The 24,286-nt window shown below is 42.0% G+C and overlaps 1 protein-coding gene across 2 annotated transcripts in view; it reads right to left on the bottom strand.

The window, feature by feature from the left end:
- Window positions 1-2,043: 2,043 nt before the first annotated feature.
- Window positions 2,044-24,286, bottom strand: part of rnf17 (ring finger protein 17) — a 28,269-nt gene continuing 6,026 nt past the window's right edge. Inside the window, exons 8-36 of one of the 2 annotated variants that reach the window (XM_031566076.2) lie at window positions 22,673-22,749; window positions 21,743-21,805; window positions 20,825-20,994; window positions 20,593-20,694; window positions 16,527-16,688; window positions 15,892-16,063; window positions 14,696-14,819; window positions 14,327-14,517; window positions 14,010-14,148; window positions 13,440-13,596; window positions 12,714-12,829; window positions 11,403-11,517; window positions 9,526-9,634; window positions 9,066-9,290; window positions 8,708-8,852; window positions 8,509-8,621; window positions 6,797-6,884; window positions 6,508-6,629; window positions 5,967-6,202; window positions 5,608-5,771; window positions 5,302-5,421; window positions 5,089-5,169; window positions 4,517-4,639; window positions 3,653-3,706; window positions 3,426-3,533; window positions 3,161-3,281; window positions 2,891-3,029; window positions 2,590-2,782; window positions 2,044-2,383 (exon numbers count right to left, since the gene is read on the bottom strand). In XM_031566076.2, coding sequence (XP_031421936.1) covers window positions 2,288-2,383; window positions 2,590-2,782; window positions 2,891-3,029; window positions 3,161-3,281; window positions 3,426-3,533; window positions 3,653-3,706; window positions 4,517-4,639; window positions 5,089-5,169; window positions 5,302-5,421; window positions 5,608-5,771; window positions 5,967-6,202; window positions 6,508-6,629; window positions 6,797-6,884; window positions 8,509-8,621; window positions 8,708-8,852; window positions 9,066-9,290; window positions 9,526-9,634; window positions 11,403-11,517; window positions 12,714-12,829; window positions 13,440-13,596; window positions 14,010-14,148; window positions 14,327-14,517; window positions 14,696-14,819; window positions 15,892-16,063; window positions 16,527-16,688; window positions 20,593-20,694; window positions 20,825-20,994; window positions 21,743-21,805; window positions 22,673-22,749 — 3,825 coding nt within the window. In that variant the 3' untranslated portion in view covers window positions 2,044-2,287. Of the gene's footprint in view, window positions 2,384-2,589; window positions 2,783-2,890; window positions 3,030-3,160; window positions 3,282-3,425; window positions 3,534-3,652; window positions 3,707-4,516; window positions 4,640-5,088; window positions 5,170-5,301; window positions 5,422-5,607; window positions 5,772-5,966; window positions 6,203-6,507; window positions 6,630-6,796; window positions 6,885-8,508; window positions 8,622-8,707; window positions 8,853-9,065; window positions 9,291-9,525; window positions 9,635-11,402; window positions 11,518-12,713; window positions 12,830-13,439; window positions 13,597-14,009; window positions 14,149-14,326; window positions 14,518-14,695; window positions 14,820-15,891; window positions 16,064-16,526; window positions 16,689-20,592; window positions 20,695-20,824; window positions 21,028-21,742; window positions 21,806-22,672; window positions 22,750-24,286 lie in introns of both variants that reach the window. The other variant, XM_031566075.2, reaches the window with a different exon arrangement.

The following is a 24,286-nucleotide window of genomic DNA, read 5'->3' as shown; positions in this document are numbered from 1 at the left end:
GGTAGCCGTGCCTGGTGTAGAGCTACACGTCACCCACAAAGGCCGTCGAGTATTTACTGCTCTGACGGTGCCTGTTGGGTCAGCAGTCCTCCTTCATTCGAGTGACAGACTGGTATTTTCCAAATCTCAGTGTGGCAATTCTGGCATCTTGTGAGTGCAGCTCTTACACTTTTCTCCCCAATGATAACGCTACATTCAGGGCTGTCTTTGTGGAGCTCCAGCTATGGAATAGAGCAGTGTGCTGAATGGGAGCCATGGAAGGATTCAGTTCCATCGTAGCAAGTCAGTTCTGCAGTCCTCATGATGTCACTTTCTGCGGTGGAATGTAGTCTGTGCCTCAGCGGGCCAAGGTCCTCCCCACTGGATGTGTGTACTGATGGCACTCTCTGTTGGGTTCTGTCTTGACTCCTCAAGGTTCTGAGGTTGCAGAACATCAGTACCATCCAAGAGTTCCCATTATCGAGCTCAACTCCATGTCATTGCTCCACCTGAGATTAAGTCCAGTGTTTTTTTTGTGTGACACTGTAATGGCAAAATCGAAATGATCCACTCTCAGGTCTCCATCAACTTTTCAGGTTCACTCACCGTGAGCTTCTTTCACCCCACTTGTGGCTATGGTGTTGTAATTGATATTCTGTTGAGCTCACAGGATGGGAACTCTCTACAGAACCGCAGTCTCAATATGATGGCTACAGCACTCGGGAGAGCCTACGTGTGAGTGCAAGGTGAAAAACATTTCAACATGGCCCAGTTCTCAGTCTTCCTAAAGACAAACCACTGATTCACTCAAGTAATCTGAATCACCCAAGCACCACTCACTCAGATACCACATGATTATTAGGAGTAGTAATACTACAAGACCTGAACGATTTAATTGTTTCCTTAATAGAAGTCCCGGCAATAGTGTAGATGTGTATACACAGCAGAACCAAAACCCAGCATCAAGCCCCACTTTCTCTTATGTTAGACCCAGTTACATAGTTCAGAGTGCTTTCATTTTGTTTTCTTGGCCTACATAACAGTGATACCAAAACAGGAATCTGACCCCCTACTGTGTTCTCCAGGGTTCTTGAGGCAATGGAAACTACATGCAACCCAAGCTGGTAATACATGTACAAATCTGTCTACTAGTGGGGGTAGCGATAATGACAATGACAGTAATGGCGATCTCAATTTACATTGTTTTGTAGGAGAATGTCTCTTGGTTTATAGCAACGTGTCTGTTGCATGCATGAATCAGAGGACATTAAGACTGTTTTGACTTTTGTTGACAATGTGGTCATGACATTTCTGAATAAAGAAAGCAGGTATGGAAAAAATGAGCATTCAGGGCAGTTTTTCTGAATAAGCCACACTATCATCAAACATTCTGGAATTCTCATCAGGCTTGATCAGCAGGCTGTTGTTTTACATAATGTATATGTCAATATTGCTAAAATATTATGTTCTGGGCCTAGGCATAGTCTCTCATGACAAAGCTCTCTTGCCCCATCTATTGGTCAAAGAGGGTAGAGTGAAACAAGTCAGGAATGGCCACCACGTTTTAGCAACTAGATGTAGCTGCTCTTTTTTGGGAGTTAAGTGGATGTTACAACATGATTGAAGAAGAGATTATGTTTTCAGGTATTACGATGTTTACTAACTGTCTGCCTTTTGAACTCCTGATTAAGTTAAACATTTAAATGAACACAACAAAATTTGCATTCAGCGCCCATGGCATTATGTAATTACCAGCATATTAGTGAATTAACGTTGGTTTGCCCCTAAACCTCTCTAAGGGGACCACAAACCATGATGACAAAACCACACTGAAAATGGCAACAATTAACTTGCTGCATGGAACCACAAAATAGTCAGGCCATTGCAGCATGAAGACATTGGCAATAAACTGGCAGAGATCGCTCATGCCTTGTGTGCAGGAGCGTTATTAAGGACAATTACTTCCGCTGTTTATTGGAATTGGGCCTAGATTGTGACAGGACACCATGGCAGAAGATCTTTTCTCTCAAGGAACCATAGAATAATGAATGCAATTCGGTTTATTACAAAACCTGACAACTCTTAAGGCATAATTCACAACAGAAAAATCACGAGCATTAAGCTCAACTCAACAGTGCTGCTTCCTTGTTTCAGCTTCCTGATTAAACCCTAAATTAGAACTACACTAACAACTAAACAAAAATGGCAACTAACAACTAAACTTGTTCTCTGCTCATACTTGGTATACTTTTGTGATTGTTAATACCATTGTTATTACTAAGAAAAAAACAATATGGAGGTGTCTTGGTCACTCTAAGTCGGCGAGGCCTCTCTTCACCAGTGAGTTGTGCAACAGAGTACCATCTGGACTGTAGAGGTAGGCAATGGTTTCCTCACCCGCAGCCTGAAAGCACACATTGTTATCATTAAAAAACTTCAACAGTTCAATTACAGTCTGACCACATGTCACTACTTAATACAAAAGTGTGCACACAAGCACACACAGGGGACACACATGCTTACACATCAGAGCTTCAACAACAGCTCTTTGGAAGTGGGGTGAGTGTGTATGAGGCTCACACCAGACATGAAATCAAAGAGGAGACTCACTGTTATCAAGGCACGAAAAACACCTTTCTGCTGCAACAGGTTCATCATCTCTAGCAGCGCTTTCACACTCCACTCAGGAGCATAAGGGAGGCGCTTGGACTCAGAACACAAACGTGGAGGCTGAAAACCACCCAAACGCACACACACTGCCTTACGAGGAAAATCAAGCAGACACTCTGGGAGACAGCGCAGCCTGCAAGGACACACACACAAACAAGAGTAAAGAGTAAAAAAGTGAACTGTGTTTTTTGTGGTGTATTTGCATGTGTGTATACACATCCGTATGTTTGATAATTCTCACTTGTGTATGGACACAGTGTCATCTGAGCCAAAGTCCACGTGTCTGATGAGCATCTTTATTTCTGGACTGATGGACACAAAGCCTGTCAGCTCAGCTCTGTAGAAACTGCCATCACTGTACTCAGCCAGACATGCCCCCCCTGAAAAAATACAGCAAATCAAACATAAATAATACATTAAGTTTCAGTCTAAGTTTCAGTGCAGAGGGTTGTGTATTGCTGAAGTATCTGAATCAGTGTGAGCGTATACTTGATTGTGTTTTTGTGCGTACCGATGGGGAAATCAGTGAGGAGAGACAGTGACTTCACATCTGCATTGACACACTCCAGGACTTCTTCTAGAGAAGCCTCACCCTCCTCGTGGCTCACATTCTCCTGTACACTCAGGTATACCTGCAACCACAAAAACGTAAGAAAATACACATATTACTGTGTAGGGTGTGTAGGAAGGCACTAAGTAGCACTACAGTACAATAGCGTGTAAGGGACAAGCAGAGGTTGGCTGAGTTGTTTGGCACTTATCTAGGCATTGGGTACCTTGTTGGGAGTGCACAGATGTTTGATTTTCACAGGGAAGCGTTGGCCTACTTTGGGGAGAGGAGGATCAGCGAAAGTCCCTGACAATAGAGGGGGGTCCAGCAAGCCCTGTAGAACACATACACACTGACGATGAGATGACACTGGACATAACACATATATGCTACAACACATTTAATCATTTGTTTATTTCAACCTCCTCCCCACCCCGCCTCTGGATAGCCTACCTTGGTGTCCAAGTTCCAGTCATCTAGATCGACCAGTGGACTGAACACCTGCTCCTACACACAAACAACCACCAACACCAAGCCAAATCACAATTTTAGCATTTGTTGCTATACGGTAGTTGACAAACTAATGGATATGCTCGGTCCAGCACAATATTTCTTGGCTCGAGGGTCTAAAACTACACCAAGGGTAAAACAATCTATTAGGCTAGAGTTAACGCAACACTTTTTGAAAATATGTTAATGAGTAACTACTTTTGGTAATTCATTTTGATGGGATACAGTCATGTGAAGGACAGATACAGTAAGCACACCTGTCGTTCCCGCTAGCCACTCAGCCTATGCACTATGTAGTTCTGTGGTTTGGGTCAGAACACCCCGCAAAAATAAAAAAAAAAGCATGTTAGCAAGCTTTTATCAGTGCAAACTGGGCTGTTTGCAATGCTTCTGGGTAAGCCAGTTTCAGCTCAAAACTCCATAATGCTTCCTCTAACTAATAACAATGGTATTAAATGTTGACTTCCTACGTAGCCAGGGCAGTGGTTTTCATACTGTAGGGTCCCCCACCCCTATTAGATTATATAACACAACCTTTACAGAAACAGCTATTACTGATAACAGATATAAACTACGAAAGACTTGCTTCTGTTTATAATTCATCGACAAAAAATTCTTCATTCAATGTTCATTATGTCAACAAATCCTTGACCAACATGAATAAAGCAAGGCTTGATTTTTCACCAGAATGTAGACCAGATATCCGTATTTTACTTGAATGTGTAGACAAGGAGTCCTTAAAATCAAATTAAATTCATAATATTGTGAAATTTGGATGCAGCCTGCGAATGGGTTCCACCTACATACCTCAAGGTCAATAGCTGAGATGTTAATGCAGGCGGGATGATGGTGTGCCATGATTCTGCTCATGGTCATTCCCTCAAAAAGGATCTCAATGGGAACACACTCCCGTGGTTCTGCAGGCAGCTCCTGAAAGACAGCAGGAGAGAGAGGAAACTGTTGATCTGTGTTTAAATGAGCACATGAGACATACATGTCTGGGTGCATGTCTGACATGCTTGCAATTATACAAGGTGTCTTTCTGTTCAACCCATCCAAAAAAGCTTAAAAAATACTTTATTCTTCGTGTTGACTTGCTCACTGCACATGCACCAAATTTCGCAACATGGCTATTACTATGGCAACACTGGAAATAAACAGAACATGCAGGGGAGGCAAAACATCAGTTACACCGTTTTTCCTAAATGTGATTGGCTCTTTATAATACAGGGCAGGACTTGCAGTTACGAATCTGCCATGTTTAGCGTAACGGATTCCCTCCTATTTCCACCCTTAATTTTTCCGTCAGTGATTTGTCTCCTCTTATAACGTCTCTGCTAGTATGTCTTGCGTTTATACTCATTCATGTTCACTGTTACCATAATCTGAACATTGACACGTCTGCCAAGCACCAGCTCCTTCATCAGGGCAACAGCATCAAGGTGCCAATGCCTTCCCACCTGCACAGATTGAGAAAAACATATAGAATCACACATGATGGTTATACGATAAGATGGATCCATCATAATATCCATGATATCGCATAATATCCATCGAGAGATAAATGTGAATGTGAAGATGCAAACACACACCGGTTTGCCCTTGTGGAGTCGGAGGGGCACACACAGCTGGGGCACGTCCTCACACACTACCATGGGATACACGTGACACACTGGAATGTTCTCGACCAGACCCAGATCCACATACTGCACCTGTGACACACATAGTGAGTGTGAGAAAATTACAATACTGCTCCCTGTCACACAGACATCCATGTCCCACATTACACATTCCATGGTTTTTCCTGTGCGCGTATTGTTTGGAAAATGACCTCTACTGTCATCCGTCTAATTTAAGACAACAAACCGTGTGTTCCTTCCATCCCCTTAGTCACACACCTTGACTTGTCCTCCGATAAGCTCCACCACTCGACCCCGATGCCACAGCATATCTGTTCCCTTGATGATGCAGCCTTGGACATCGCGCCAGTTGTGATGCTTTAGCACTGGCGTGGCTTTGATGTGCTGCTGCAGACGCTTCTTCAGATGCTCAAACTCAATCTCTACAAACACAAACAAACAATAAGGTAGTATATGACAGCTCTTACACAGTGAAGTTTGCACCAAGTAACATCAAGCACTGTGAAGTTTAATAATAATTAACTGACTGACAGTGGCAGACATTCAGGAACACACATAAGAGGACTCATTTATTTACACACACACACACACACACACACACACACACGCACACACACCTGCTTGTGAGGTCATGCCGTAGATGACTCCATCCTCCCCTACTGCGGTGATGCTCATGCGTGTGTGCCCCAGATGTGCTGCTGGTTCAGGAGGAGGGTAGGCCTCGGTGCTCGGGGGTGCCTCTGAGGCGTGATCATCTGTGTGTGTATTCAAGTCCTCTGGGAGAGACTCATCGTGGGTCTCCTCCAACGCTGGAAGAGCTTCCATTGGCTTTGGCTCCCCAAAGGTTACCTCCCTTTGGAATTCACACACCCACAGACACACACGTATGGTAATACGTCACTAAAGGAGATTCGGCAACTACCCTATTTCTACCCTTCCAAAGTATAGCAGCAGATTATAAATATCATGATTTAAACAACAGCCAGAAAAAAACTCATTCTAATTTCCCAAGCAACACTAGGAAAAGTTGAAGGTCTTTAAATCTAAAGAATATCTAAACATAGAGACTACAAGGCAGGTTCGTGAAGCCATACCTGACTATTGAGTTTGCCTTTTATTAGATCCCCTTTATACACACATCTATAGACACACACAGACCTATATTTCCTCTTCGGAAGTGCCAGGCCTTCACTGATGAGGAAGTCTGCCATGCTGACATTCTGCCCTGCCTGGTTGGAGCAGAACAGAGACACTCCAACTGGACAAGCAGGAGGTGGCTCCTGGACACATGGACAAAACACACACAGACATTTACTGCTGTCCAGTGTTGATGGGGAAAATCCTCTTTTCAGACTGGGCTTTACAGAACACACACACACACACACACACACACACACACACACACACACACACACACACACACACAGAGACACACACACACACACACCTTGACAGTCATCAGAGCCATGGCTCCAGTCAGGTAAAATGAAATGAGGTCACAAGATGTTGCTGTCCACTTAAGTCCCCCAGCCGGCCTGAAAGAGTGATAGGGGAGAGGACATAGGGGTTAGCAAGAGAGCGATAATAAGGGAGTTAAACAAGCATTAAAGGTAGGGTAGGCAATGTTGGAGAAACCAGCAAGAGTAAACTAGATTTTGAAAGTATACAATTGAAAAAAAGTCCCAGGTCCTTCCTTCAGACCTCCCTCCATACATTGTTATATATAATACATTGTTTTGCATGTTAGAGCTTCCACGATGAGCATTGTTTCCAATTATGACCACACTCCAGAGCCAAGCACATTGTCTATTCAAAGAGGACATGTCCGGGTGCAAGGTGAAGCAGAGGAGATCATGCGAGAGGGAGGGCGACCAGCAGGGTCCGAGGAAGTGGAGGCAGAGGACGGGAAGGTCGCAGTACGACAGGACAAGGAGCAGATGTTCCCGGACAAGATAACATACGTCGAGTTGAAGATCTGCAACTTATTATTTATGTTCTGCATAATCGGTTCTCTCTTCTGGGAAATGATAAATGCCTTTTCCTTACACACAGCATAAACAATCAAGCCATTACATTCATTATCTCTTTACAAGTTGCACGCAAGTAATTACATTTCATTGTGTTCCAAATGAACAAGTAACAAGTAATTTATATAAAATTACCATAAACTATACATATACAAGAAGAACGAAAAGGCCAGTTTTCTTGACTTGTTGATTATAAACAGGTCTGCATTGACTAACAGGTGAGGCTGTGCATGTGGCATCATATGGGTGATGTGGCTGCAGTGACTGTTCTTCAGAAACGGTATCACAATTACATATCTGACAGTAATTACAGCATTTCAAAGACTCCTTCAGAGGCTAGGCAAGACTCCATGCTAGCATTTGGAGAACAAACAATGGAACAGACTAGTGAGTGTGCATGGTGTGTGTCATTGAAAAGGTCCCGCCATTGAATTCCAAGCTACTTTTTATTTAAAAGACTCTGACGAGAGCACATAGGATTGTGGGTGCTTTAAGAACGCAGAGGATACTCCAACTGCATCCTTGAAAATTCTCTGAAGGAAGGACTGTCCATTGTAGAATTCACAGGTTCCTAGACATCAACAGTCCATTGGCGGGATTCGATGATGTAGCATCTTTGAAATGCAGCAAGAAGCAAGAAGCTTGAAGCAAGAATCCTTCTTTGACTTAAAGAAACACCCTACGATTGCACAAGTAGGCAGGTAGGTAGGTAGACAGGCAGGTAGGCCATCCAATCGTTTTATTCGGACCGGATTAAATAATTGGATAGGCTTTTTACAGCCCTGCGACTGCCACAGATTCATTAATTCATTGCTATCTGGATGTACCGAGAATTAAAAAATATATATAAAAAATGCTTCTGAAATACATTGCGTACATAAGTCGGCTAATCATTTTAACAGCGTTAACAAGGATAGAACTCTTAGCTGCTGAACTCAGACAGTAAACACAGCCTAGCCTCCTAAATATTCCAAAACTAACAGTCTAACATGAATGGACAAAAACAATGTATCAAAGTCTGAGTCATACAGGCACAAACAAACATTAGTTGTTCTATGAACTGTCCCCCTCGACTAACTCAAGAGAGGATTACATACATGTGTATCAGAGCAAAGCTCAAAGATGTCCCCACCTTATTCCGCTGAGACAACAGTCAAGAAGAAATGAGCCAATCATCTGAGGAGGGAGGGGCCTGAGGTTGTCTACAGACACCCTGACACTGTTCCCAAAATCACAACGCAGAACCTGCACACACAGATAAATATTAGACAAACACAAAAACAATTCATCGACCCACCCAACAATATTAAGGGTCCATGTTTGAAAGAGACCTCTGCCATGTTGCTGGATATGATGCCAGACACTTCTCCTCTCTCCCAGACTGTGTTGATGAGGGCAGCACAAGACATCCCCGCCTCCCAATCCACACTCATCTGTGCTGATGTGCCAAACTCATGCTGCAGCCGTTCCTGCTGCCTAACGAGGAAACGGCGTAAAGCATAACTGGGCTGTCAAGAGTCATCACTGAAACCTTTCGCTACCACTACTCACAAGAAGTTTGCACAAAAGAGTGTTAAGAATAACGTTAGAATTACAATACGGTTCAATTAAATTTGTGAGGGAAAAGTCTTTTAAACCACAAATCATGTTGGTCCCAAGAAATACTTTAATGTACATTCCCATTGGTACCTCTTGAGCTGTCCGTCATACTGGACGAGCTGGACATAGATGTTAGCTGGTGATATGACATGAGTGACTCTCACTCTTATGTCCTTCTGATTGGCTGGGATAGTAATTGTGGGACTCAGCTGAATAGAATCTCCTGACTCCATGGTGCTGGGCTCTGCCTCCACACTCTCGAGGGGTGGGTCCCACACTGACACCTCTGGGGTTACGGGGGGCAAATTCTTCGGACTGCATAAGTTAGATGTCAACACAGCAGTGATATAAATGAGTGTCTGTGTACATTGTGTATGCATTTGTGCAACTTTTGGACAGCATTTTGGTGTATGTGTGTGTGTGTGATTATTTACCTTATTATACTGACCAGTGCATTAGTAGTAACCATGCATATGCACATGCGTTTATGTATGAACCACTGCCCTAGCTTGTCTCTCTGCGAAAAATGTGTGTGTGTGTGTGCATTCACCTCTTGACTAATGCTTCGGCAATAAGAATATGTGCAATGCTCCTGGATTCCCTCTGGTCATCCGCCTCAAACAGACAGACTGGCGAAGGCCCATGGCAGGACAAGAACTCTACATGCCCAAACATACAAAACACATTCAAAATTAAAGTCGAAAATCGGGTCACATTATCATTTGATAAGGCAGGTAATTATACCACCCTGGATTTTGCACGACGGAAAGAAATTAAGGCTCGAAAGTCCTAACTACAGGACTTTTATACCCAATAACAGCTGGGATTCTGGACACTGGATACTACACAAGCGTATTTGCTGCGTGCAGTCAAACAACAGGAGTGTCGTGACATTGATAAAAGAAAAAGTATTTACCACAAATGCACCTCGGTAGTGCCTCCACACTACTGCGGCTAATATTGCATATTATCAACGAGTGCATAACCGCCAATGTTCGGACTGCTGTGACTATCTTTGCATACGGTATAAAGACGCCCTGTGTCCATAGGCGGAGATCCCGGGGGGGGACGTGTCCCCCTACCATAAAGTTCTCCCCCCCAACAATCATTGGAAACAAAAATATATTTTTTTTTAAATATAGTAATATAAAAATAAATGCACGACGACACAAGCGGTGCTAATTATAAACGTAAAACAATGTGTTTTTTAAGTGTTGAAAAATCATGATCCCCCTATTCCTCAAAGTGGTTTGGTTCACATACTGTCTCCAACGGGCCGGGCTACCGGCAGCTCTGTGTTTCAGTCAATTAGCCAAGTACACGGTCAGACAGTGAGACTGTTTCCTCCTCTCTCCTATTGACGTAGTTAAGAACATGTAATGAAGAAGTTTTTTCTAAACTCCTTTTATGAAGTTCCAATCGATATGCACAAGTATACATAAATGTAATAATGGATTGACATGACAACGTGAACGTTTGCTGATAACACACGCCGGTAATTAACACCGTTACGATAGCTAGCTAGACAGTTAGGACACTGTCCTGTCAGGGGCAGGTTAATGCTAGTTAATAAAGGTAGGTCTACATCTCAGTGCCTCTCCAGATTAGTTAAATTAACTGAAGGTAAATTAATTTGATCTTTCCCTGCGGTGCATGAACAATGCTGGTATTAGATATATTTATCTGCAATCGTGATGGCCGTGAGATGAGGCTTCTCCCTCTTGTATTGTGTAATCTGTATATTCTCGCCTCAAATGTAAGTTTGTTATCCACCATATCTAGTTTTAAATGTTATGCATATCCCTCCATTGCAGTATGAAGGCCCTTTTGATGGCTTCTAGACGAAATCAGGTTATTTTGTCTCCAAAAGTTGTCTAGAGCCTCTTGGGATATCGTTTTGACACTGATAGCTGCCATTGTAAACTCTAGTCAGCTCTGATAACTTGTCCGAGTTAGGAACAGTAAATATTGGTGGTGGGGCTTATTGATAGGTCAAATTGAACTGTTTTAGAACTTATTTTGAGCATCAATTTTGTGTTAGTACATTTAATGCCGTTTAGAGGATTTCTGTTTGTAAATGTTATTGAGAATTCGGTATTTAGCAGCTAAGTTATGCTAGCTCTCGTGAAAGCAATTTTTTCATGTCCCCCCCCCCCCCCGGAATTACTCTCCGAAATTTTTACCATGTATTGTCCCCCCCTACAATGAAATGGGATCTCCGCCCCTGCCTGTGTCTGTCACATTTTGGGCCATATAACGCTCAGTGGCAACATTCTGTTACACAGACAAGAATTTTGTGCTCAAGTTAAAAAATGAAAAGCAGATCTAATGCTAACCCAGTGCAGTGATTGAATGTATGTGATATGACAAGCATTACACAGAGTGTAAGTCTCAGCAATTCCTGAACATAGGAAAAAACACACTCACTCTGTATCACAACAGTGACCAGTTTCTTTTCAGCCAAGTTCTGGAACCTCTTAATACTTGGATCACTCCAATAATCTCCATCACACTCTATATCTGCCAGACGACACCATACAGCCTGAGAGACCGAGAGCAAGAGACAGGAAGTGGGAGAGAGAGAGAGAGATGGGAAAAGGGAGTGGGAGAGAGAGAGAGAGAGAGAGAGAGAGAGAAAGAGATGGGAAAAGGGAGTGGAAGAGAGAGAGAGAGAGAGAGAGAGAGATGTGAAAAGGGAGTGGGAGAGAGAGAGAGAGAGAGAGAGAAAGAGATGGGAAAAGGGAGTGGAAGAGAGAGAGAGAGAGAGAGAGAGAGAGAGAGAGAGAGAGAAGAGAGAGATGTGAAAAGGGAGTGGGAGAGAGAGAGAGAGAGAGAGAGAGAGAGAGAGATGGGAAAAGGGAGTGGGAGAGAGAGAGATGGGAAAAGGAGGGGAAGTGTAAGATTATAAGTGGTGATGTACTCATTAAGGTGTGAAGTTTCTGAAGTAGAGACACAGTAACACAGTACTGCACCTGAAATGTATCAGACATGTTAGAAGGATTTAAACATACATCTGGATCGATGATCACTGAAGCTAACATTAGTTGATTATAGGAAAGTTAACAATAGTTCATCAAGATAGATTTGAATTATGTAGATATCCAATACAACATGACTGTAGTGTGTACTTCTTTTGGTCAGAGACCATGTAATGTGGGTGGAGTAATTGTGTTACACCAGTTTTACAGTGTAATTATACTCCACCCACTGATGAGTTTGAAAAATGCTCAAGAGTGGACAGAAGGGACAACTAACAGTTGTTCAACAGTTAAACAGTAGGAGGCGCGTTGAGCCTAAAACCTGCTCATTTTTATAAAAATGGTAATTCTGGCAAAATTAACACCAACATATATATGTTTCATCACAGTACAGTCGCATCATTTAGTTTACAGCTAACCCCCGCCCACAAAAAATATATATCCATATACTGGACATTTTAAATTGTTGTTTTGTTCTGAAAGTGCTGTAACATTAGATGATTTAATGAGTAAATAAACAATAAACAAAATAAATCATAATCAATAAATGATCACTGGTAACTTAAAATGCTCCTGTGTGCATTTGCATTGCATGTAGACTTTAACAAATGTGTGCATGGCCACAGGTTTGTGTAACTTCAGGACAGAATTTGAAAGTGGTGTTAGTATTTAGTGTGCACTGTGAAAGTACAGTTCATGTGCGTGCTTGTGTGCGTGTGTGTAAACAATGTATTTTAATGCACGTGACACTCTTCCTCACCATGGCGGGCAGGGACAGGAAGTCATCTTTAATGACTCTCAGATCGCTCACTGGCACCACCCTTTTGCTCCCAATATCCACCAAATGCACCTCTGCCATTAGCATTCCCTGGAAACCTGCCACACCAGAACACTCATATGACGGTTATCTCAATTAACAGAACTGAAAACAGACAGAAAAATGCATTCAAGTGTAAACGGTCATAAGAAAAGTTACATGCAAACGAGAGACAGTTTGAGAGAGAGACAGTCTGAGACAGTTTAATAATCGTGCAGACATTTCCGTGGTTTTTATCAGATGATTACAAATTCAGAATGGACTCAAAATAGACCCACAGCCTCCCCCATTTTATTTTCGGTCATTCCTAATGCATTCTTAATTAACCTTGGCAGAATCATCTTTAGCTGGACTGGCTTGCTAAGGCCAGGCTGTAATGGTGTGCTAGTGCAAGAATCAAATTCAGCTCCAGGTTTCAGCTCTGCCCCTGGCAATAACTCTTGGTTTGCGTTCCAAAAAACACTGGTGGGGTTCACAAATCAAGCCAAATTACAAATGACAACCAAATCACAAATCAAACACTATTAACTGACCACAGTGGCCTATAGTATCATAAGGAAGAGCACTATCTCAAAGAACTGCTGGGTACAGGACACAAACGTAGAGTATACTAGGAGCAAAGATCAAGTTTGATGTGAAAGAAGCAGAGTTAGAAGGACACACACATACCTATGATAAGAGCTCTGTACCACACATTGTCCTCATTGAGTGCCACACAGGCCTGCTCTTGCATAGGGCAGTGCAGCTGCTGGGAGATTCCGTCCGAGCATGCCCCATAAAACGCCTGCAGCTTCGACGCCAGGAGGGGAAACTCCATGTTTTCAGTCTAAAGATATGTACACACAACACAGGTAATTACACGCATATACAACCAAACACCCACGCCAGCAACCACTGAACTTAAATAAAAAAAAACATCATCATTCTTCAACAACAATAAATGTACATCATAAAAGTTATTTAGACTAGTTATTTGAGTTATTCCTGTTGTTATTATGTGTAACTGTGGATGTCAAACTAGAAAATTAGTGGAGCACCCTCGATGATCTCTTCTGTGCTTTATTCCCCCAACAGGCTACATAGAGCAAGACTCACCTGAATCTTGTTTAAGCATGTGTTTCAGTAAGTATAAACACACTAGGGCAAATTGTGGCCCGTAAATGAGGGCGTGCCTGTATGCAAGAAGATGTGTAGAGAAGAGAAGAGTGTAAGATGGCTGTGTGGGAGTGGGCCTCTCACCAGCTGGATGAAGAAGTCAGAGGGTGTATTGATGTGAGAAACGAGGGCGTAGAACTCGGTCTTTGGTTTAGGCAGAACAGGAGGGTAGTACTGCAGAGGCCTACACCTGGTAGCACTAGCAGTCACAGGACCACGGAACCTACACACGCCAGCCACACATATGTTGCACATGTACATATATAGAATACAGATGAACTACTGTACAGATGAACTACTGTACACAAGCCACACCAAATACGATCAAACATGAATATGTCTATCAGCTACAAAGTATTGTCTACTCGTGATTTAGTCTGGAGAAAGCCTATTCTATTTACCGGGCAAACTCCATGAACACCAGGTGATCTCTAAGTGAGATGGGCATGAGGCTGTTGGTGTGGTCCATGGGGGCTTTCTTCAGGTCTACTAGCAGCGTCCCTCTGTCTTCACCATACACTTGCATCCGCACAGCTGACGAGCCAGTCACATTTCTAATCTCCTTACAGCTTTCACTGCTCCAGCCACTCAACTGTCACGCACAATGCACAAATTAACACAGACACATGCACACACACACACACACACGCACCTGTGCTATGTACTTAGGGTTAGGGCATGGCTGCATGTGTTTATGAAAGTGGTGCTATTAACATGGAAATGTACTTTATTATTGAACCGGGAACTGTATACATTACAGAAACACCTACCTGGGCAGGAACGATACCATTGAGGCAGCACCTGATGGCTTGTGGAGGCCAGCGGCTCATCTCAGATTGAGCGGGTCGATCGGGTCTCCTCAGGCACTCATTCAGCTCCAACAGCACGTCACCACTGACAGAGTGGGAGAGAGAGACAGGTGGCACAGAAATGAACTGTAGTGGATAGCCAATAACAAAAATATTACATTCTAGAATACATTTCCATGTTATAGTTCCCAATCCAAAACAACAAAACTAGTGCTGTCAGTTTAACGCGTTATTAACAGCGTTAACGCAAACCCATTTTAACGGCGTTCATTTTTTTTTTTTAGATTAACGTTCTTTTTGGCCTCGCAAACTGTGTAGTAGGCTAACGTTGCGGTTTGAGTGAATGGTGAGCGCGATACGGCAAAATCGATGATAAAAGGCTTCTGAATGGAAAGTTTACTTTTAAAAGTTGTGTTGTGCAAAAGAAGCGAGCTTCACCGTTGTCTGAAAATGTCAACAGGCAGCTGGCTGAAAGCAAAGAAGTAGTAGGCTTACCTTTTATTGGTAACCTAACTGTTACGGTTCATTGTTTCTGAAATAAGAGGCCTGACTGCTAAAAGAAAATATTAAGCCATGGTTTAACTGCACTATAGGCTGAGTCCTTGTTTACCTGAAACGTGCACTTTATAATTTTATTTTGTACCGCCCTGTTTGGCAATGTTGGCTTTCAATAAAATAAAACATTTGCATTAAGCAAGCCAATCCACTTTTCCATGTTGATAAGGGCATTCAAATAAAAATAAAATGATGAAAAAAATAAATAAACGAAGGGACATTTAGAATAGATAAAAATTTGCGATTAATCACGATTAATTTTGAGTTAACCATGACATAAATGCGATTAATCGCGATTCAATATTTTAATCGTTTGACAGCACTAAACAAAACACTTTGTTAACTTACTAAAGGCTCATTACCTAACTCACTCATTAACTCACACCCGGCCATTTCATCTTCACTTGAGGAAAAACATTTTTTACACTGATTTCTACAAGACGAGCTACCAATTACTGATTCACAGCACATCTCCCCTCTTGCTGAATGGGACAGGTGGTGGTTTGCTGGGTAACAAACCACATGTCTCACATAATATATGCTAGAATACTATACCTTATAAATAGGAACTCTGTCACACACACACACACACAAATACACACCTTGTAACTGTAATGCCCTTAGTAAAGCCATAGTCCAGGAAGAAGACTTTAAGCTTGCTGATGTCTGCAGCCACGCACTGCCTCACAGTCTCCACACCCCTCACCTGGTACAGATCAATCACCTGAGTTCTGCACCACACGCCAGCTTTCCAGCGTACAAACAGCAGGTCACCTATGCAGACAGTCACATCAACATGTACACACACACACACCAAGCACAAAAAAAAAAATCACCACTCAGTTTTGGATGCACAGAAATTTCCACACTATGCATATTACTATAGGTATTAATACAATTTCCATATTGAATATTAAGCTTTATGGACGTTATGTTTATTACCTCCGCCAAGGACGCTATGTTTTTGTTGCTGTTTGTTAGTCTCTCTGTCAGCAGGATTATGTAAAAAGTACAAGGTCAATTTTCATTCAACCTGGTGGAGGGGTGTAGCATGGATAAGGAAAACCCAATTTAAGTTTGGAATTATTTTCACTTTCTTAACATTGTGAGGTAGGGCATTTGGCCTTGGCGGAGGTCTGCATTTTCTTTAAGCGCCGTTCTGGTTGAAACTTATTCCGCTGTATTTGTAAACCTGCTCGACAACCCTGTTTCAGTACATACGTGGCCACACACTTACCATTTCTGATTATATGCTCAGGAAGGAACATGCAATTGCTCCCCATGCAGAAGGAGTTGATCTTCCTGCTTAGCTGAGCGCCTGCCCTTTGCTCAGACACGTAGCGCACGTAGAAATCAGCTGGGTTGACCACATGAGTCACAACTACCCAGAACAGGCGCGCTACAAACAGAAATGTAAAAAAAAAAATTGGTAAAACTAACAATTTCCAGAAAAAAGTAGGCCTTCATTTATGTTAATCCAAGACAACTAACCCTAGTAATTGAAGACAAACTATTATGCCATTTTAGGAAAGAAATATAAAAAACATAAGGTTATGCGTATAACCAATGTTCCCTGAAGGAGAAGAATGAAGTACAACACAGATAGTAGGGGATATCACTCCGTCGCATGTCTGGCTGAACACATCTCTATTCATGCCTAAAAAGCAGATGATGCGTGGTGACATACGGAGGCCACACCTGCCTACATAAGCCAGGACACCACCGGTTACTTCTCAGTTCAAACCAGCATTCATCACCGAGCACTAGCTGCTGGGGCAAACTAGTGCTGCACCTTGTTCCTCTCCTTCAAGGAACAGTGGTCATATACATAACCTTACATTCCCTTTCAGTTGATTCACTCAATACAACACAGATGGTATGGGACCTGTAATCACAGCTGAGATGAGGCTGAACAGAACATTAGCACTCAACCAATCTAGTAGAGAGGATGGAAGAAGCCACTGACGGGGCCACCACGTCCAAGCGGTAAAAGCGTACAAATCAAACTAGATTAGAAAAACTGACAAAGAGCAGGTCACGTGACTGAAACTCCTGGGTGCGGGAAATATATGTACGCGACGCCCAGATGGAGAGAAAGTGAAAGAAGTCAAATAAGGCAAAAGCCATAGACCTATAAGACCAATAAGGCAAGACCTTAGGTACATAGATAGTCACCTTTGTGTCACCAGGTCCAAACGGGGTGCACAAAGGATGTACAGATAAGCCCTGAATATCAGACACATGCTGAAGCCAAAGTGAGAAGAGCAGTCTTGTAGGATAAGAACTTTATGTCCTCAGACTAATGGTTCAAAAGGAGAACCGCACAGAGCGTCCAGAACAGTAGGCAGGTCCCAAGATGGCACAGATGATCTAGAAATGGGCTTCCAGCGACGAACGCCCTTTAGAAAGAGCACAGCAAGCGGGTGGGCTCCTGGCAACAGCTTATCAATGCCAATATGACAGGCTGAAAACATCCACACAAAAAAAATTTCAACTGAAAAGAAATGAGGCCAGTGCTTGAATGCACGCCACTTATAAGAATAGGGGTCTGTAGTAGAAGAGGTTCTAGCACTTTCTTTGAATAGTGGCAATCACATTAGGAGACAACCCCTTAGCCACTACACCTGACAGGTGTAGGTGCCACAGCTCTGGACGGGGATGAATTATCTGCCCCCAGCCTGAGACAAGAGGTCCCTGCGAAGCGTAAGAGACCAAGGCTCGTCTGCCAGGAGACTGATTATCTTTGGATGCAAAGAGATTGACGTTGGCCCTGGAGAGAGGTCAGGAGAGAGTGAGAAAGTTTCAGAAGTGGGAAGGACCGAGTTTACATAAGACCACTTTTGAGTTGTCCGTCCTGATCAGAACATAATGGTCCTAAATCTTCTCCAGTTATGAAGAAGAAAACCAGCAAGGTTTCAAAGGAAAAGTCGCTGGGCCCGGAATCCCCTGGTGAGAGACGGCTCCACAGGAGGAGGGTGCAACAGCACTGACTCCTCAGCTCCATCATGATTCAGGAACTGTGCATAACCAGGCACCGAGGCATGGTTAGACAGCGGCTTATTCCAGGAAGATGTTAACTCAGTTATGAAATCCGTAAAGAGTGGCAAGCACTGTTTCATGCTGGTAGGAGTCTGAGGCAGGAAGAATCCTCTGGGCTGGAGGTGGGGATGGCTTCCAGTCGATGCACCAACAGAGGATGTCGTAGAAGAAATCCTGTTCAGAACAGTTTAACTGCTTTGAGAGAAATGGCTAACTTGCTACTTTTAAAGCCAGCTAGTGAGCTAGACAGGCAGTGAAAGGTTGAGGTGTTCACTGCGAGGTGAAGTGAGTTTGAATTGAGGATTAGACCACGATGACCTGGCTTGTGTAGGCAGGCGTGGCCTCCCTATGTCACCATGTGTCTTCAGCCAGACATGCAAGGGCTTGATATCCCATATTATTATACGGCTCTTCAGAATGATCCAAAAAGTTCCGTTGATTTGAATGGGCCACCCCAACGTTCGCAGGTCTGATATTTCTTTATATTCACCGCTAATGACCGCTGTCATTGGCAACGGGTTTTGTGCTTCTAATTCACATGTTTCATATCATTCCGCAAGCAGTCCGGTCATTTAATGTAACGGAAAGTCATTGTAACTTGAAGTCAGCAAGTAATGAGTTAGTACGCAACACCTGAAACTTTAAAGTTCTATTTGCGTGAAGAACAATTTTTTCTTAGCGGAAATCACAAAACGGCAATAAAATCATTACCGTAATTTCCGGACTATAAGCCGCTACTTTTTTCCCACGCTTTGAACCTCGCGGCTTAAACAATGACGCGGCTAATTTATGGATTATTATACCTGTGACTGTATACGGTGTCTTTGTGTTTACGGTGGCTTTGTGGAGCTAGGATGCTAGCATGGATGCAGCCGCATGGATGCTTAGCTCCACACGATTTCTCAGTATCTCTCAATAACTTAACTAATGTCAAAATAACCACAGTCTACCGGCGTAGACAGAACTCAACTCAAAACACTTTAGACCATAAAAAAAAAGTTTACAACAATACAAATCCAGTCTTTTCAAGTTCTTTAGCTCACTGGTTTCAAACTAGCATCTTTCTTCTATCTCGTTGTCTTCAATCTAACGTTCTAGCTTCTGATTGACTCTTGCAACTGTGCTCTCTTAAAGCAACAGTGCACTTATCGTAACTGGCAAAACGAATTATATGCATCACTATTCTATTACTTTCATTTTAGCCTGTGTAAAGTTAATTTGTTTCAATGTACCGGTAGGCACCTGCGGCTTATAGACATGTGCGGCATATTTATGTTAAAAATAATAATTATTTTTAATTTCAGTGGGTGAGGCTTATATTCAGGTGCGCTCAATAGTCCGGAAATTACGGTAAAAGGAGGAAATCACGAAACGGCAATAAAATCATTAAAAGGAGTATTTTGGAGGAATGTCTTCTTACTTTTGGCAAGTAAGCGCATAATAATAATACAATAATCCCTTCAGGACGAAGCAAGAAAAAAGAATTTTTCGATAATGACCGCCGGACTATACATTATCTCTTACCTATATGTGCAGTACCGAGTGAATCAACTGAAAAGGAACCTGTAATGACCCCATAGAGTTAGGATATATAATGTCAGCAAATATGTCAGCCTACAGGGAGCAATTTCTAAAGAAAGTCCTTAGATGGCACTGTCAAAACATTCCTTAATAATAATAATAATAATAATAATAATAATAATTATAATAAAAACACATACATGTAAATATATGTGTACATGCAAACAAAACAAAACAAACATATTAGCCCAAAACAAAGTATAGAAAACTTAAATAATGCACAATAAATGAACAAAAAGTTTCTAGTGTCGTATCAGAGATGGTCTAAAAGGAATGTGTTAAGTCCCAGATATACTGTGGCTTTTATGTGGAATCTAAAAAAGGTCATCTTGCTTAAATAAGATATTTAGATCATCTTCCCCTTCTTGGGAAATACATTTATTGCAACATTCTAAACATTTCCAGAAAGAAGGAATTCATTGCTTAATGATATAAAAAGACTAAAACGAACATTTTCAGATTGAAATCCACACCAGTGCTTAGACAGCTTCCCAGACCCATTAAATGTAAATCTGTGTTAACGCCTAATGAAATGACCCATCAAACAATGTGTACAGAAAGGCTGGAACACTTTATCTTTACCAAAGTAATATTTCCTTTTTACATTTTTTTAAGAAATAGCACAGAGAACATAATGACATGTATACACAGTCTGGAAATCTATATGTTGTGTGTGTGGACACCTTTCTCTTCGTAGACTGGCAGATCTAGAAGCGGCCGCCCTTTGCGCTTCTTCTGACTCTCCTGTTGCTTTGGTACCGGGGATGGGATTCGCTGTACAGAGACTGTAGCACACACCATGCAGGCACACACAACACACACACACACACACACACACACACAAAACCACACATAGTAACACAATACCTCTGTATGGGCTGCAAATTACTCGTATATTCCCCTTTGTTTCCATACCTGCAGGGCTGTCCTCAATGATCTCCTCGATAATGATATTGGGGCTGGAGATGGACTGAACTTGTGGAGGCCCCTGGTATTCCTGCACCCAGTCAGAGGCAGAGGGGGGTGAGGGGGTCTGTGGCCGAGAGCGGCTGCGACGAGATTCCACTGAGCTTCCAGACAATCTCCTGGAGGTTGGAGCCACACACTCCTTAGACATACTGGACACACACAAGCACACCATACAGACAAATACAGAATGTGCATTAAATTGAAAAATGTACTGCAGTGAAACTGGGTTGAATACAAAAGACCAGCAAACAGCAAACTGTAAATGCAAAGAAATATGTTACTGTTAAAAGTGGAGCATTAAGTTAAGTTATAGCACATCAAAGCTCAACAGGGAGGTCGAATCTACACAATTATGGTACACAACTTTACAAAAGTGAGTTAAAATAATTTCAACTGTAAATGAGTTATCCAGTTTTTAAACATATCCAACAATTTCAGTTACAAGAATCTGAAAATCCTTTGACAATGACACATGACACTTCTCGTAGTGAAGTTTGTTCCAACGGTAAGTGCATATTCAACTGGACTGGTGTGAAGAGGCTTGCAATTCTTTTGTTAGAGGGAGGCATACTATGAATAAAAACTGCTAACAGAGTTTTACAAAATTCAAATATTGATTTCTAAGCTTAAATGAAATTGTTTTCATATTCAAATTTGACATCTCAATTTATTTACTGAACTATTAGTTGTTAATTGACCGAGTGTTGTGTCCATAGCAATAATTAATTAAATGATCTGGTGAACATGGCCCTGAGCCAGTCTAACTACGTTACCGCTTAGTAAACAACTCATTGAGACAACTACCAGACTGCTTGAACACAAGTACTATTGCCTATCCTTAATGCACACAGACACGAGACTCACCAGGTGATGCTGCCCTGGCTGATGCTGAGAGACTGCTCCAGTTTCCCTGCATCAAGACTGCAGCTACAACAGAGACGCAGACATGTGGAAAAGGATTAGTGTGGGTGTTGAAGTTGAAGTTGTCGTTTTTATTTATAATTTTTTTTAAATTAATTTTTATAATTAGGTCAAAGTTGAGCCGCATTAAAATCATGGGCAACCCCTATTAAACAGACTTAAACACCCATTTTCACTTTGCTTCATATCCGGCTGAAAAGAAAAGTATGATGATGTAAGCACTGATTAATGGTGCACTGCCACAAAAAAAATAAAAATCAGCCAGTCTGTTGAGATCATGTAAACTTAATGCTGGAAAGTCTTTTGTTTTTACATCAACCCAAACTGAGCTGTTCAAGTGTTTATTTCAGGACTACACACGTTGACGGATAACAGATGAGATGAGATAAGATGTTAAAGCTAGGTCTGGGATTTACTTTTTAGGCTATCTCAGTCAATTAATTAAAATGGCATTTGAATATGCAGAATTCAAACATAGACAATACAATGAATGGACATAGTCTACTCCAGAAGAATAGATAATATCCAAACCTACCCGCCATAGTGTAGACTACAATAGCAACTTCACAACAAAATCACACTTCAAAACAAAATGATTATAATTTCATGCAATAAAAGCAGCCAAACTGGCTTGCTTAGCAGTCAAAAGAAACTAAAGTTTAGTCAGTTTGATCGATATTACAGAAAGAAAATGTAGAGCTGGCAACTGTGAATAGCCTACAGTGGAGGAACGTGCAAGATTAGCACTACACACTACTAAGCAATGGCACTACTAGATGGGAACCATTGTAAATTAGGCTTTAGACGCGTATGTATTTCTCAATGGAAGGGGTGAGAAGGTTTAGTAATGTATGTGCGCGTGTAGGGTGTTACCGGAGTCCTGAGTCCTGGGTCAGGCATTTCAGATCAAAAGCCTGCACATCCAGAGGAGCACGCAGAGCCTCCAGCACCTGAGTGACACAAAGTTACACAAATGCCATTCTGGTAAGCTTGGCCAAAATAAATCTTATAGGCAATTCTAGCACCTGTGCTTATCAGGGGACTGGAATGAGACATCGATAGCTGAATAAAGGCCCATCAGTAAAAAACAAAAGTACACTGCTGCCTTTTAGCATATTTAAAAAAAGAAATGGACCACACTGCTTAAACTTTCAAATTGGAGCCTGAACCCCCTAGGGCAGGGGTGGGCAATTAATTTCCCCAAGGGGCCACATGAGATAGTGGGACTGTTGTGGAGGGCCGGACCAATAGGCTGAACTCAATTCTGCTCAATATAAGTTGTATCTCTTTATAAAAAAAACATTACATTGTATGGTTTTGATTAACTGCTACTGGTAAGAGTAGATCTTACATTTAGGCTATCAAAAAAAATTGGTGCAGGCATAGGCTAGTAAAAACGCCAACATTATTTAATCAACATTCACCAAAACGATTTTGAAAATGAGCATGTTTTTGCAGTATTAAAGGTGTTCCCAGACGATCAATACACATGGCGCACACACACACACACGAGAGCAAGCTTGCAATGCAATAGTATACAAATTAATAGTAATATCAATTTTTATCAGCGCAAATGGTCGCAGTGACGCACACACGCACGAATGTAGGCCTACGGAAATAAAATAAAAACCTCCCGTTTATTATACGGTTACTTGCCAAAACAATAGAAGACATTTCTCCAAAATACCTCTTTTTAATGATTTTGTTGCCGTTTAGTTCTTCACGCAAATGCGAAGCAACCCACCTTCTGTCTTCAAGTTTCAATGACTTTCAGTTACGTTAAATTACCGGACTACTTGCGTTGCGGAATGATATGAAAGATGTGAATTATAAGCACAAAACCCGTTGCCAATGACAGCAGTCATACATTTTTCGCAGCAGTGAATATAAAGAAATTACAGACCTGCGAACGTTGGGATGGCCCATTCAAATCAAAGGAACTTTTTGGAACATTCTGAAGAGCCGTATAATAAGTACAGGTTTTACGTTTGATTCCTAATTTACAATTGACCTCCGCGGGCCGCACAGGGAGAGCCAAAGGGCCGCAAATTGCCCTTGGGCCGCACTTTGCCCAGGTCTGCCCTAGGGTAAGAACTTGGTGGCAAGGAAAAACAGGAAAAAACCTAGAGCAGAGCCCAGCTGGGACCCATCTGCATGGGGGGAGGGCGGAGAAAGAACAAGAATTACATTCAAGCTGATTAATTCATTCAAACATCACAAATGATAAAACATTAAATATATACACTCAATGACCCATACCAGATTGATGGTAGAAATAAACGGAGAGAATCCAGCATTCAGAGTATTTGTTGTACAACAGCTTGATAGGTATACTAAATGTGCTCATAAGGTCACTATTATAATGATAAGCAGAGCAATGAAGCACAGAACCATGTCAATGATGGCATATTCTGTCTTTGGCAGTTTGTTCCATCCTGTTGATCCAAGAGTTACCTAACCATGACTCTAAAACCAAGCATACAAAAC

Source organism: Clupea harengus, chromosome 4 (genome assembly GCF_900700415.2).
Source record: "Clupea harengus chromosome 4, Ch_v2.0.2, whole genome shotgun sequence".
Classification (NCBI taxonomy): Eukaryota; Metazoa; Chordata; class Actinopteri; order Clupeiformes; family Clupeidae; genus Clupea; species Clupea harengus.
This window is presented reverse-complemented; position numbering and strand designations above follow the sequence as displayed.